Consider the following 13,820-nt stretch of genomic DNA (forward strand, 5'->3'; position numbering starts at 1 on the left):
CCAGAAGGCCTTTTATTCACTTTTTCCCCCACTTTAAAAAATCTCTTTTGATTTGTAGTAGTGAGCATTTAACCAAGGACCCCATGCATGCCCTGAGAATCAACATTTTACATATGACTGTTTTCAAATATTAAAAAAAATATTTTATTTGTACACATAACGAGACAGAAGAGAGAGAAAGACACACACACACACACACAGCATGAGTGTGCCAGGGCCTTTAGCTACTGCAAATGAACTCCAGATGCATGGGCCACCCTGTGCATCTGGCTTTATGTGGGTACTGGGGAATGGAACCCAGGTTGTTAGGCTTTGCAGGCAAGTGCCTTAACTGCTAAACTATTTCTTCAGTCTGTTAAAAAAAAAACAAACTGATAGGGCAGGAGAGAAAACTCAGCCCTTAAAGGCACTTGCTTGCAAAGCCTGAGGTCTCAGGTTCAATTCCCCAGTACCTACGAAAAGTGAGATGCAAAAAATGGCATATGCATCTGAAGTTCATTTGCAGTGGCAGGAGGACCTAACGTGCCCATACTCTCTCTCTCTGTCTGCTTCTTTCTATCTTTCAATAAATACAACACTCAAAAGGCACAAGGAATTATTTCCAAACAAGTCACACCTTGCTTATTATTATGAATAAAAGTTAAGGCACTTCTACCCACCACACTGCACCTTGGTGTTGTAGTCTTCAAGAAAAAAAAAAAGGGCTGGAAAGATGGTGTGGTAGTTTGAATAGATGGCCCCCAATATATTCAGTTCTTTATTGTTTGTAGTTTGCATCTGCTGGCTACCTGGCTGGAGGCAGTGTCACTGGGTGGATCTTAAGTTGTGGTGGTGGGTTTCAGATTTCAATCTAAAGATATGCAAAGTGTGCCTAGCTGGAGTTCCTGAAGTGTACAATGGCTTTTGACCTTTAGGCTTGTACTTCCCTCTCTTTGCTTGGGCCTATGAAGGCAGGCCAGCTTCTTCTGCCATTATGGGACTTCCCCTGGATCTGTAAGCTTCAATAAATCCCTTCCTCCATAACTGTGCCTGGTCTGGAAGTTCATGTCAGCGAACCTGAATCTGTCTGCTATAGATGGCTGAACGGTTAAGTGCTTGACTGTGAAGCTTAAGAACTCTGGTTCAAGGCTCGGTTCCCCAGGATCCATGTAAGCCAGATGTACAAAGGGAGTGTACAAGTCTGGAGTTCGCTTGCAGTGGCTAGAGGCCCTGGTGTGCCCATTCTCTCTCTCTTTCTCTCCCTCCCTCTCTCTTTTTCTCTGCCTGTCGCTCTCAAATAAATAAAAAAGTAAACAAAAAAAATTAAAAAAACACATTGGGCTGGGGGACATGGCTCAGCAGTTAAAGGCACTTGCTTGCAAAGCCTGTCAAGATCAACCTGGGTTCTATTCCCCTGTACCCACATAAAGCCAAATGCACAAAATGGTGCATGCATCTAGAGTTCATATGCACTGGCAGGAGGCCCTGGTGCATGCATACATTCTCTCTCTCAAATAAAAATTATTTTTTAAAAAATTTTTCTTTTTTAAAATTTTTTGTTTATTTTTATTTATTTGAGAGTGACAGAGAGAGAAAGAGGCAGAGGGGGGGGGCAGTGGGTGCGCCAGGGCCTCCAGCCACTGTAACGAACTCCAGACTTGTGCGCCCCCTTGTGCATCTGGCTAACGTGGGTCCTGGAGAATTGAGCCTCGAACAGGGGTCCTTAGGCTTCACAGGCAAGTGCTTAACTGCTAAGCCATCTCTCCAGCCCCTTTTTTTGGTTTTTTGAGGTAGGCTCTCACTCTAGCTCAAGCTGACCCAGAATCCACTAAGTTGTCTCAAGGCGACCTTAAACTCCTGGAGATTCTCCTTCCTCTGCAGGGATTAAAGTCCTGCGCCACCATGCTTGGCTCTGATTTTTTTTTTTGTTTTGTTTTGTTTTTTGTGGTAGGGTCTCATCTAGCCCAGGCTGAACTGGAATTCACCATGGAGTCTCAGGGTGGCCTTGAACTCACAGCGATCCTCCTACCTCTGCCTCCTGAGTGCTGAGATTAAAGGCGTGTGCCACCATGCCTGGCTTCCGAATGATTTTTTTAAAGAAAGAAAACACCACATAAATCAAGCATTGAATGGAGCAATGTTTGACTTAGATACAGGAAGATCAACTTCAGTAATGAACATTTATCCCTCATGATTAGCAGGTCCCTCTAGCAGCCGGCATACTCCCTTTTTGCTTGGGCTACAGCCAAAGGACCTCTTCTCTCTTCAGGACAACAAACTACATTGCGGTGAGCTAGGTGATACAGATGCTTAAGTAGAGCAAAGGAGCATACATTGAGTCTGAAACAAGATGAAAGCTATTCCCACAGGAGTTGACATCAACCTAACACACCCGTTGTGAGGACACAAACACTCTCTCTGAGATGAAGTCTCCCTATGTAGCTCAAATTGACCTCAAATTATCAGTCTGACTGCCCCAGTCTTCCTAGTGCTAGGATTTTTTTTTTAAAATTTTCTTTCTTTATTTATTTGAGAGCGACAGACAGAGAGAAAGACAGATAGAGGGAGAGAGAGAGAATGGGTGTGCCAGGGCTTCCAGCCTCTGCAAACGAACTTCAGATGCGTGCGCCCCCTTGTGCATCTGGCTAACGTGGGACCTGGGGAACCGAGCCTCGAACCAGGGTCCTTAGGCTTCACAGGCAAGCGCTTAACCGCTAAGCCATCTCTCCAGCCCCAAGTGCTAGGATTTTTTACCCCCCCCCCCCCCAGGTAGGGTTTTACTCTAGCCTAGGCTGACCTGGAATTCACTATGTAGTCTCAGGCTGGCCTCACAGCAATCCTCCTACCTCTGCCTCCTGAGTGCTGGGATTAAAGGTGTGTGCCACCACACCAGGCTTAATCCTTTTTTTTGGGGGGGGGGTAGGGTCTCACTCTAGCCCAGGCTGACCTGGAATTTACTATGGAGTTTCAGGGTGGCCTGGCACTCACGGTGATCCTCCCACCTCTGCCTCCCGAGTGCTGGGATTAAAGGCGTGCGCCACCACGCCCGGCTTTTTTTTTTAATTTTAAGAGAGAGGAGTATGGGTGTGCAATGGCCTCCTTGTCTTTGTAATTAAACTCCAGACACATGTGCAATTTTGGATGTCTACCTTTACATGGGTTCTGTAGAACTGAACCAGGGCCAGCAAGCTTTGCAAGCAAATACTTTTTACTGATAAGCCATCTACCAAGACCCCCCCCCCCACACACACACAGTATTTTAGAGACAGGATCTTATGTAAAGCGGTCTGGTCTTGAACTGCTGATCTTCCTTCCTCCACTCCAAAATGCTGAGATTACAGGCATGGACACCCAACACACCTACTTTATGTGGTGCTGAGAATGGAACCTAGGGCTCTGTGCACTCTACAACTGAGGTACATTCCCAACCCCAGATTCACTTTTCATACTAATGATTATTATAAAATAACTTATAGCCCTTTCCTATTCTCCTCTCCAGGAGAAAGGTTTCATGCCCATTTTACATACATTTAAAAATAACCAATTTGCCGGGCGTGGTGGTGCATGCCATTAATCCCAGCACTCAGGAGGCAGAGGTAGGATCTCTGTGAGTTCGAGGGCACCCTGAGAATACAGGGTGAATTCCAGGTCAGCCAGGCTAGAGTGAGACCCTACCTCAAAAAACCAAAACAACAACCAAACAAACCCAACTACACAAGTGTCCATAAATTGCATAGTAAAGACATTTTACTATGTGGAAATTGTCATGATTGATGGAGGATATTTGGAATAAACATAAAGTGTTGATTTAGCCAGGTGTGGTAGTGCATGCCTATTATCTCAGCACAAAGGAAACCAAGCAGGAGGAGAAGCCAGCTTGGGTTAAATAGCAAGACCCTGTCAAGACCACAAGGTCAGGGTGGTAGCACATGCCTTGAATCCCACACTCAAGAGACAGAGGTAGGAGGATTGCCATGAATTCAAGGCCAGCCTGGGCTATAGTAAGACTGGCTCAAAACAAAAACCCCCTCTCCTCCAAGCAAACAAGAATCCTCTAAACCAAAACAACCTCCCAAAACAAAACAAAACAAAACAAAAACTGCCTTTGGACTGAAGAGAGAGCAGTTAAAGGTGCTTGCTTGCAAAGCCTGCCAGCCAGGGTTCAATTCCCCAATATCCCTGTGCAGCCAGATGCACAGCATGCTGTAAGAAGTTAGGGTGTACCTGTTCTCTCAAATCAATAAATAAAAATATGTAAAACAAACAAAAACAGTTTAGGCTTAAGAGGATGAGTAACCTTTCCAAGGTCACCACAGCCTGAGCAAATCAAGGATCAGAAACCAGCTGAGTTTGGCTTTGCCCTTTCCCCTTTATCATATTCTACTACTATTACCCAGTAATGGTTGGAAGGAAAGTGATGGATGGGGAGTGGGCACCCTTGTAATTCTTGGAAAGGGACTGAATCAGGAACTATTAACTTTGGGAAGAAGGCCAAATACTGGCATATTTGTATCTTTGCTTGTACAAATCTGTGTGATAGTGGGGCCAAAGATATCTCAGTTTTTGAAGGTTACCACTTGTGACCAAGTTAATTTAGCTGTGTTCGAGGCCACCCTGAGACTACATAGTGAATTCCAGGTCAGCCTGAGCCAGAGTGAGACCCTACCTCGAAACCCCCCCACCAAAAAAAAAAGTAGAGTTTGCTCATCTAGTTACTAGTGTCTGGGGACCAATTTTAACATTGTGTGCAAAAATCAGTTGGGATTTTCATTGCTTCTCACCAAATACTGCTAGAATTTCCTCACTCAGTACATTTTGAAGCCTAAATTTAAATATATCCTGCCCATTGGCTGTAGGTATAAACTTCCTAAACACATGAAACTCCATTTATAAAAGAAGGCTTTTCTTCATGTTCATTAATATCTAATTATTTTTTACCTATTCCTGAAGATTGGAGGTGTGCCCTGTAACAGATCTGCTATATGCGATGCATCATACTAAATTTGATTTTCGAAAATAGTCAACAGAATGCCCTGTATTTCTTTTCCCAGTTATACTATGGATTGAACTAATGACTTCATTTGTAACTGAAAGGACAATAAAGTGTTACTACTGGCTGAGGGTTTCCCCATGCAGTGGAGGTAGGCTAGGCTTTTCTGGGCTGCAAGCTGTGTGTGATGAAGATCCTGTCTTCTCTCCGGCTAGTGCACATGCAGTTCTTACTCTTCCATGAAGGCACCAATGAGATCACAGCAACAGAACCCGGAGGAACCCAACATTTTGGAGCTCCCACTTAACAAATTCTCAGTGTTTTTTTTTTTTTCCTCCTTATAATAGTGTAACGAATTACTGATAGTACGCAGGATAAACGCAAGTAGGAGGAAAATTTGGCCCGAAAGTGCGGCCAACAGACAGACCTTTGGCTGTGGGGTGCCGCGATTAGCAAGCCACCCCCTCCCCCTGCCCAGTCTTCCTTACTTCCCGCCTGGGGTTAGTGGACCGGGCTCAGGGGGCGTTTTCTCCTACACCTTCCGCGAGGGTGAAGCGATCCGGACTGCTAGGGTAGCCTGGCCTAGGGCGGCGCCCGGGACACGGGACACGAATCTACTCTCCAGGCGCACTCCTCGTGGAGGCCATTATTTCTAGCAGGGCCAGAAGTCTGCGCCTTTTTCGGAGGCCAGAGGTTCTGGACCACGCACCGCCTCCCGGGAAACGAGACCCATACCTGGCCCTGTGGGGATCGGGACCCCTGGAGCGCACGCGGGACTACTGAAGCCGCAGTCCGCGCCTATCCTAGGGTTCCCTGGCAGGCAAAGGGTGTCCCATGGCATACTCCACCGCAGCTCGCGGGCGGTGTCGGACCTCGCCCTTCCCCGCCGCTCCCCTCCCCCTCCCGAGTCCGCTGCGGCTCCCGAGGTGACACGGCCCGGACCCTCCATTCTCTGCTCGTGCTTTTAAAGTAGCACAACCTAACGGGCTGATCCCTCCCGGTGACAACCCTTCCCGGACGGACGCGCCCCGCAGCCAACCACCGGCCACATTTGGCGAGCATCCCGCTCTCCGGTCGGCGGCGGCCTCGGTGGGCGGGGTTAAAGCAGCTAGCAAGTTAAGTGGAGCCACGGCTGACGCGAGTCAACAAAGGTCACATGAGGGGAGTGAGCCGCTCCGATTGGCTGTGCTGGCCGGGCGCGGAGGGGGGGTCACGGTGGCGGCGTGGGGTTCGCTGTGTGACACAATTACAACAACTTTGTGCTGGTGCCGGGGAAGTTTGTGTCTCCTCTGAATCCCCCCGGAGCTCCCGAACGCCGCGCGCTCTGGCCATTCCAGCCTTCCCTGCCCGTGGCTGCACCCCACTCGCCCCCGAGATGTGACCCTCCAGGCGAGTGTTCGCCGCTACCAGACCCAGTGGCTCTGCAGCCTCTGCCGCCGCTGCCTTCACCGCTCCCCGCGTTGGGATTTTTTTCGCCGCTGCCGTGCGCGGCGAGCAGGAGGAGGAGGACGTTGAGATAAAGTTGGTGTGCCAGTCCCGTGCGGAGATTGGGGGCGTCGTTGTGGGCCCCGGCCCGGGGGGGGGGTGTCGGCGTTGGAGTTGTGAATTCGCTGCGTTTCCATGAAATCCTGCGGAGTGTCGCTCGCTACCGCCGCCGCTGCTGCCGCCGCTTTCGGTGATGAGGAAAAGAAAATGGCGGCGGGAAAAGCGAGCGGCGAGAGCGAGGAGGCGTCCCCTAGCCTGACAGCCGACGAGAGGGAGGCGCTCGGCGGACTGGACAGGTACGGGGTGCAGCCACTCTCCCAGTTGGCTCCGGACAGGCAGGCGCCGCTCTCCGGGGAGGCCCGAGCGCCGCTCGCCTCTGGCGGTGGTGGGGCGGGCGGGCACCCCGGCTTGGCGCTCTCCGTGCCGCCAACGCCGGGGCCTCGGGTTCGGCCAGGGACGGGTCGGTGGCTTTACCGGAGCTTTAATGAGCCGCGTGTGTCTTTTTCTCCTCAGCCGACTCTTCGGGTTCGTGAGGTTTCATGAAAATGGCGCCAGAACGAAGGCCCTACTGGGCAAGGTAAGGCAGCCGCGCGCCAGAGCGCGGACACGGGCTCCCGGACCAGCGCCGCGTTCGCCCCGGGCCCTGCTCCCGGGTCAGCGCTCATTGTGGCCGCGAATGATGGCCGAGGGGCTTCCGGAAAACTGTTTCCTGCCCCTGCTCTCTTTTCCCCCCCCCTCCACCCCTGGGTACCTCACTTGCTCCCTTGCGAAATCACTCCTCTTGCAGAGGGAAGAACCGAGACAGCAGCACTTTAGGGCCGAGCTCAACTGGAGCGACAACATTGCCTCCTGTTTCACCACCTTTTGGAGCTAGGCCGATGATCTCCGAGGTGCCTGTCGAGGGGCACGAGATCGTACATAGGTGCAGATGTTTGGTCAAATTTCCGCCCTCTGCCTCTCCTGGTTTTCATTCTTTTCCTTCCGGCAGTCTGGGTCGTGTGTTGTTAACATTTTGCGATGGCTACTGTCTGTGTTCCCGGAAGGGGGAAGTTGCACGTAGTTTAGGTCAGTGAAGAGTTTGCATTGGGCTCTTGGCATCTCTCTCAATTGGTATGTGCCTTACCTGAAGTTAGGTGACTTGTTTACTTTTGAGGGCTTTCTGCTGTAGCAATACTACAGTTAGATGTGATTGTGTTTTCTTCCTCGAGCTTGATTCCCCGTGTGTCAGGGGAGGCCAGGGAGGATTCCGGGTGTAGTCTTTATTTATTTCTGTGGAAAGTTGTTGGCACTGTCATTTAGTTAAGTAATGGCTGCTCCTATCGGCCCAAGATGGCGGGACAGGGTGGGAGGAGAGAGTGAAGGGGGGGGCTTTGGGGAGGAAGGAGAGGTAAACATGGAAATAAATAGTAGCAGCGAAGGATAGGCCTCTGCTTTGGAGTGTGCACGTTGGTGGTTAATAAAAATTACCCCAAATTATTTGCGCCTAGAATTTTTGTGCCTTTCTATAGCTTGGAAACAGCATGCATAAGCCTGGCAAATGCTTTATCAACCTGTAGCACAATTTAGTTACCCATCAGTAAGCTATGAACAAAGGCTGGAGTCTAATTCTGTCTGCATCAGTTTGTATCTCCTGACCAAAATATGATTGCAGTGGTATTGGAAGGCTTTCTTGTTAATCGGGACTATGAAACTTTGAGTCTGTATGATAGGTATTGCAGCCATTAGATAATTTCTTTTTTTTTTGGCTGAAATACGTAGGTTTGCATTTGACACTTAGGCTTATTGTTGTAATTGAGAAGTTCGAAATGACTAGGACTAGCATTGTTTTTTTCTTAAGTTGATTATTTTGATCTTTAATTTTTGTCTGTACTTTTGTTTAGCAGCGACATTAATTGCTTTTTATCTGTGATCACACTGGTGTTTTTATTTAAAAGTAACCATAAGGAGTTTTGACTGCAAACAATGACCAGAAAGCAAACGGAAATAATCTTTTTCAGTAAGTCCAGCCTCTGAAAGATAGAGAACACTTTATATAGTTATTAATTAGTTTCATCAAAATTATTGCTGGGAAAAATGTACTGTGACCAGCTTAGGAATCAGTAATTGTTGGTCCTTATCTTGAAGCGCCACCCCCCCCAATGTTTTTGAAGTATTTTATGAGAAAAAGACTACAGTACAGTAAAATCATCATTCTAAAATATATTAAAGAAATGCTTTACATTTAAAGAGCCGGGGAATATTGTCCATCCAACTCTGGTTTGGTAAAGTTGCTTGTAAAGATAATTTATATGTAAAAGTTTGGATCAATCTATTGCTCTTGGTTGTGGTGATGAAGAAATAAGTGGAAGCTAATTTTATGTCTTAGAATGCTTGTATCAGATTCACGGTGGGTGGCGCTTAACATTGGATTTCATATTGTGACAGTGAACCTACAGTTATTATGAACTGAGTTTGAAATTTTAAAAGCAGCACTTTCAGTTGTTTTGTAACATGCATTACATTTTTAGTAGTTGAATATAATAAGAAATTGAAAATTAGAAGCTTGTGGGGTTTCATTATGTCTTGGGGAAGAGCTATGGCTTCATTAAATTTGAAATAATTTGATGAACTAAGTAGTTGGCTCTGAAAGAAAATAACTCCATTGCTTCCTGCTTGTTAGGTTGCAGCTACTTAAGATTAGTCAGGACTCACTCAGCCTTAATGTTAAAACATTCTACTTTATGTCCATAAACCCTCAATCCCTTGGTTGCATCCTTAGGAGCTTAAACATGCCAGTGAAAAGGTGTCCTCAAGTAAAGCTTGACATATATATCCTCACTGCTTCTCTGAATTAGATTGTGAGTAGAATGAATGGAGCTGGAGTTGTACTGAAGGAAGTGTTGAATTATTTAGCTTCATTCTTCTTTACTGTCTTGAAAAGCAGTGTTTTTGAGGGGTAGGGTGGAATGTTGAGCTGCCTTCGTTTCAGAATTCTTTTCCTTTGAAAGTCATAAAAACAAGAGGTGGCTTTTCTCCGCTAGAGGTTCAGGCTATTTAACAGAGCACAGATAATGGAATAGAATAATTCCCAGTGTTCTCTTTTTTGTTGTCACTCCCTCTAGACAAATTTAGTTTGCGTTTTGTGTAAGTGTTTTTACTATTCAGACCAGTTTATTCATGCTTATCTTCAGAAATTCATATTCCTATACATATTATTGGATCTTTCAAGTTTTAAAATTCACATTTGTAGCTTTTAAAAAACTCTTGTCCTAAAAGTTTTTAAAGCTCAAACCATCAAGTAAGTGTATCCTATTTCCCTCCGAACTTACACCTTTTCCAGGTGCAAGGGTTCTTTCTCTAAACCGATGATTTCTTTTAGTCTCTGGATATCTTTTTCAGAGTCCATTATGCAAGAACCATTGAGAGAAGCTTTGTTTGTAGAATTGTCATTTGATATACAGTGGCTGCTGTTTTGTACTAAAAAAATAAGAGCTGGAGGAATGGCTTAGCGGTTAAGGCGCTTGCCTGCAAAGCCAAATGACCCAGGTTCTATTGCCCAGGACCCACATCAGCCAGATGCACAAGGTGGCACAGGCATGTGTCTGGAGTTCATTTGCAGTGCCTGGAGGCCCTGGTGTGCCCATTCTCTTTATCTCTCTCTGCCTCTATCTCTCTCTGTCCAAAAAAAAAAAAGTAATACCTGGTCATGGTGAACAAACATCTTTAATCCCAGTACTTCAGTCCAAGTACTTGGAAGGCATAGGTTGTGGGTTCGAGGCCACCCTGAGACTAAACAGTGAATCCAGGTTAGCCTGGGCTAGAGTGAGATCCTATTTTGAAAAACCACATAAAAGAGTAGTATTTTTTCAGTAATAACCTTAAAGATAAGACTGTAAAGAGCTATAGCTTGCTTAGAGGTGTTTATTTATTTGCAAGGGGAGAGAAGGGGAAGACATAGAGAGAAAGAAAAGGGAGAAGAGAGGCAGAGAACTCCAGACACATGCGTCACCTTGTGTATCTGGCTTACGTGGGATCTGGTAGATTGAACCTGGGTCCAATTAGGCTTTGCAGGCAAGCTCCTTAACTGCTAAGCCATCTCTCCAATCCTAGATTTTTATTTTTCTACTTATAGTGAAGTTACTTAGAAATAAGAAGTGAAATATTTTTTAACAGAAATTAACTGTGGTCACTACTTTTCGTACATTTTTGAAAACCTTTTGGGGTATTTTTAAAAAATAGAATAAGAATTTGAGTTAAGTATTACATGGTGTGTCTAGAGAATAAGTATATGAGTATAAATACAGTAATACCAGAGTAATGTTAGAGTAATAATATAATGCTAGAGGGCTGGGGAAGGCATATTCTTTTAGGTCAGAAAAGGTATCTTATCTGTATTGGAGGAAACTGTCCCTAAAAATACATAGTTACTTATTTTAAACTATTATGTTAAGTATAAGTACTGTATCTGATTGACTTTCCTTTTATGGCAATTATTTTGATAGAAAGATTGAACATTTAGATTAGGAATTGTTTGCCATTTAAAAAATTTAAAAATGTATATTGTAAAGGTGATATTGTTGTAATACTTGGCACTTTTAATTTTTGGGGCAATGGGAATAGTTTGAAATCCATTGAAGACCTATCTTCCTGAATGGTTTGCTTGTATGTTCAAAGAAATTACTAGGTCAGTTCTGGAGGTGACTTAAAAAAAAAGCTTTTTGGACATTGTGAAGTATAAAATCAAATTATTTTCATTTCCAATACTGAAGAAGTTTAGGGTTTTATGTGGAAAAATTAACCACAGGAAAAATGTTATGCTTTGTGTTTGAAGTATTTGGAAAGCTGTCTTCTAAACAATTATAGTCATAATTATTCATCTGGACAAAGTCTTATGCAGTTATTTCTCAAAATTTAGATACATCCCAGGCAATACAAATTTTCTGAGTGATGACAGGATATATTCACATTATACACAAATTGGAATTGCAGCAATACATAAATAGGCCTCTCCTTTTCTTTCTTGGGGGGTCTCACTTTGTAGCTCAAGCTGCCCTTGAATTTGAGGCAATCCACCTACCTCAGCCTTCTGGGTGCTGGGATTTACAAATGTGGGCTTCTATACCAGGACTTAAATTGGTGCTTTTAAAGTTTCCTTTTCATTGAATAGTTATTCCATAGGATCGTTTACAAATTGAAAAGGCCAGGCAATATTGGATTGTTACTTAAATATTTTATGTTGTTAAAAACTCCTTGGGCCAGGTGTGGTGGCACATTTCTTTAATCCCAGCACTCAAGAGGCAGAGGTAGGAGGATTGCCATGAGTTCAAGGCCACCCTGAGAGTACATAGTGAATTCCAGGAGAGTCTGAGCTAGAGTGAGACCCTACCTCGATAAACCAAACAAAACCCTGCTTGAGGTGAATTTTTTGTTACTTGAGTGGAGGTGATAGGCACATACTTTAAAGTGATGGTTTATTCATTGGTTAGCTGCAGAATAAATCTTTTTCTGACTTACATCACGTAACATTAAGTTGTGTGTATGTATTACCAATATTCTGCATATTTGAAAGGGTTGTAGAGTTCATGTTTACTTAGAAACTCATTTGTGATGCTTTGAGCTCTCTGAAATTGATGTTAATGACTGATAACACTGTGCATTATTAATATTTTTGAAATGTGGTATCCAGAGAGCTAATTTATGTTAAGAAAACACCACCCACCAAATTGTTTAGAATTGAAATGGTTGTTAGGTTGTTTAGGGCCCACATGTAATGATTTTATAGACTAATTAATAGGGTTTATTTAAGGAATACATAATTGATAGTCTTACATATTCACACTGAAACTTCACGTGTAATTGTATCAATTTTCCATATTTTTTTAAGTTAATGACAGTAAATCAGTAACAAATATTGGAACATATACCAAGTTCAAGTTGTTTATACAGGGAAGATGAAGGTAATGTTGATATCACTTGCTGTGTTGAATTTTAAAGCTTCCAAAGAGGGGTGAGGTATGTATAAAGATGTTTGATACATGAACGTTAGTAGCAGACCAAAAGTGAGTGTGAAGTGCTCTGAAATTTTATGATAAAGATCACTTTACTAGATTACAGGGTAGAAGGGGATTTTGTTTGCTTGTTTGTTTATTGGAGATTGCCTTCCTTTCTTCCTTTCTTTTTTATTTTATTTATTTATTTGAGAGTTACCGAAAGAGGCTGAGAGAATGGGCGCACAGGGTCTCTAGCCACTGCAAACATGCAGATACGTGGGCCACTTTGTGCGTCTGGCTGATGTGTTTCCTGTGTAATTGAGCCTCAAACCAGGGTTTCACAGGCAAGCGCTTAACAGCTAAGCCACCTCTCCACCGCTCTTTTTCTTTTTTTATTCTTGAGGTAAGGTCTCATTCTAGCCCAGGTTGACTTGAATTGAAATTCATTATGTAGTCTCAGGGTGGCCTTGAATCCACAGTGTTCTTCCTACCTCTGCCTCCCTCTGCTGGGATTGAAGGCATGTGCTACCACACCTGGCTCAGAGATATTTTTTCAATTTAGATAATAGCAAGTCAGTCACCTTTTGATTTTGTTTGTAGGAAAATGTTTTACAAATCAGATTTTAGCTTCCTTTTCACCGCTCTTTAAAGGATGATCTACTGCATGTTCTGTACCTTGGGACCTCACTTTATTAAAATATGTAACTTTGCTGTGGGTTCTTGATGAATGTTCATGTGACAGTTTAATATATTCTTGAAGCTAGGCATGGTGGCTCATATTTATAATCCCAGCACTTGGGAAGCTTAGGTGGGAGGATTGCAGTGAGTTCAAGACCAGTCTAAGGTACAGAGTGGGTTTTAAAAATAGTACAGCATTGAGAACATTATATTTTATGCGACCAAAGATGGCTGCCAATTTAAAGACATGCTTTTAAAGGTTTTATGCATTTTTATGCATTACATCTCAGGTTGGAATATTTCTGGATTGGTGGTCCTTCATTGGGGGATAGTTGTGAATGAAGAAGTACAGATGTTAGTTGCCATTTCTTTGATTTTAGGGCCTTGTGATAGTCACTGCACTCATTTTTAATTTGCTCTTGGCTGACTTCACCAGGCTGATAAGGTGTAACCTAGTCAAGAACTAAAACCTGGAAAGATGGGATCAATCCCTTATATATATAGCCAGCTTTGAAATCTTTTTGCTTGTTTGTTTTCAGTGTTAACCCTTTAGTTTATAGTGCTAAAACATGTCATTCTGTTGTAAATATATTGTTGTATTCTTTTTGTAGTTTTGTTTACGGTAGAATAAATAGAAGATGCAGATGCTAGTGTATTTTCAGGAAGAAGGTTGGGCTTTTGTTATGGTTAAGGGTATTATATAAGGTCATCTAATTCAT

At 44.0% G+C, this 13,820-nt stretch overlaps 1 protein-coding gene across 5 annotated transcripts in view; it reads left to right on the top strand.

Moving 5' to 3' along the window:
- Positions 1-6,200: 6,200 nt before the first annotated feature.
- Kdm6a (lysine demethylase 6A) overlaps positions 6,201-13,820 on the top strand; it is a 189,039-nt gene continuing 181,419 nt past the window's right edge. For all 5 annotated transcript variants that reach the window (XM_004665765.3, XM_004665766.2, XM_004665769.3 and 2 more), the window contains exons 1-2: positions 6,201-6,750; positions 6,968-7,031. In XM_004665765.3, coding sequence (XP_004665822.1) covers positions 6,590-6,750; positions 6,968-7,031 — 225 coding nt within the window. In that variant the 5' untranslated portion in view covers positions 6,201-6,589. The remainder of the gene's footprint in view (positions 6,751-6,967; positions 7,032-13,820) is intronic.

Source organism: Jaculus jaculus, chromosome X (assembly GCF_020740685.1).
Source record: "Jaculus jaculus isolate mJacJac1 chromosome X, mJacJac1.mat.Y.cur, whole genome shotgun sequence".
Classification (NCBI taxonomy): domain Eukaryota; kingdom Metazoa; phylum Chordata; class Mammalia; order Rodentia; family Dipodidae; genus Jaculus; species Jaculus jaculus.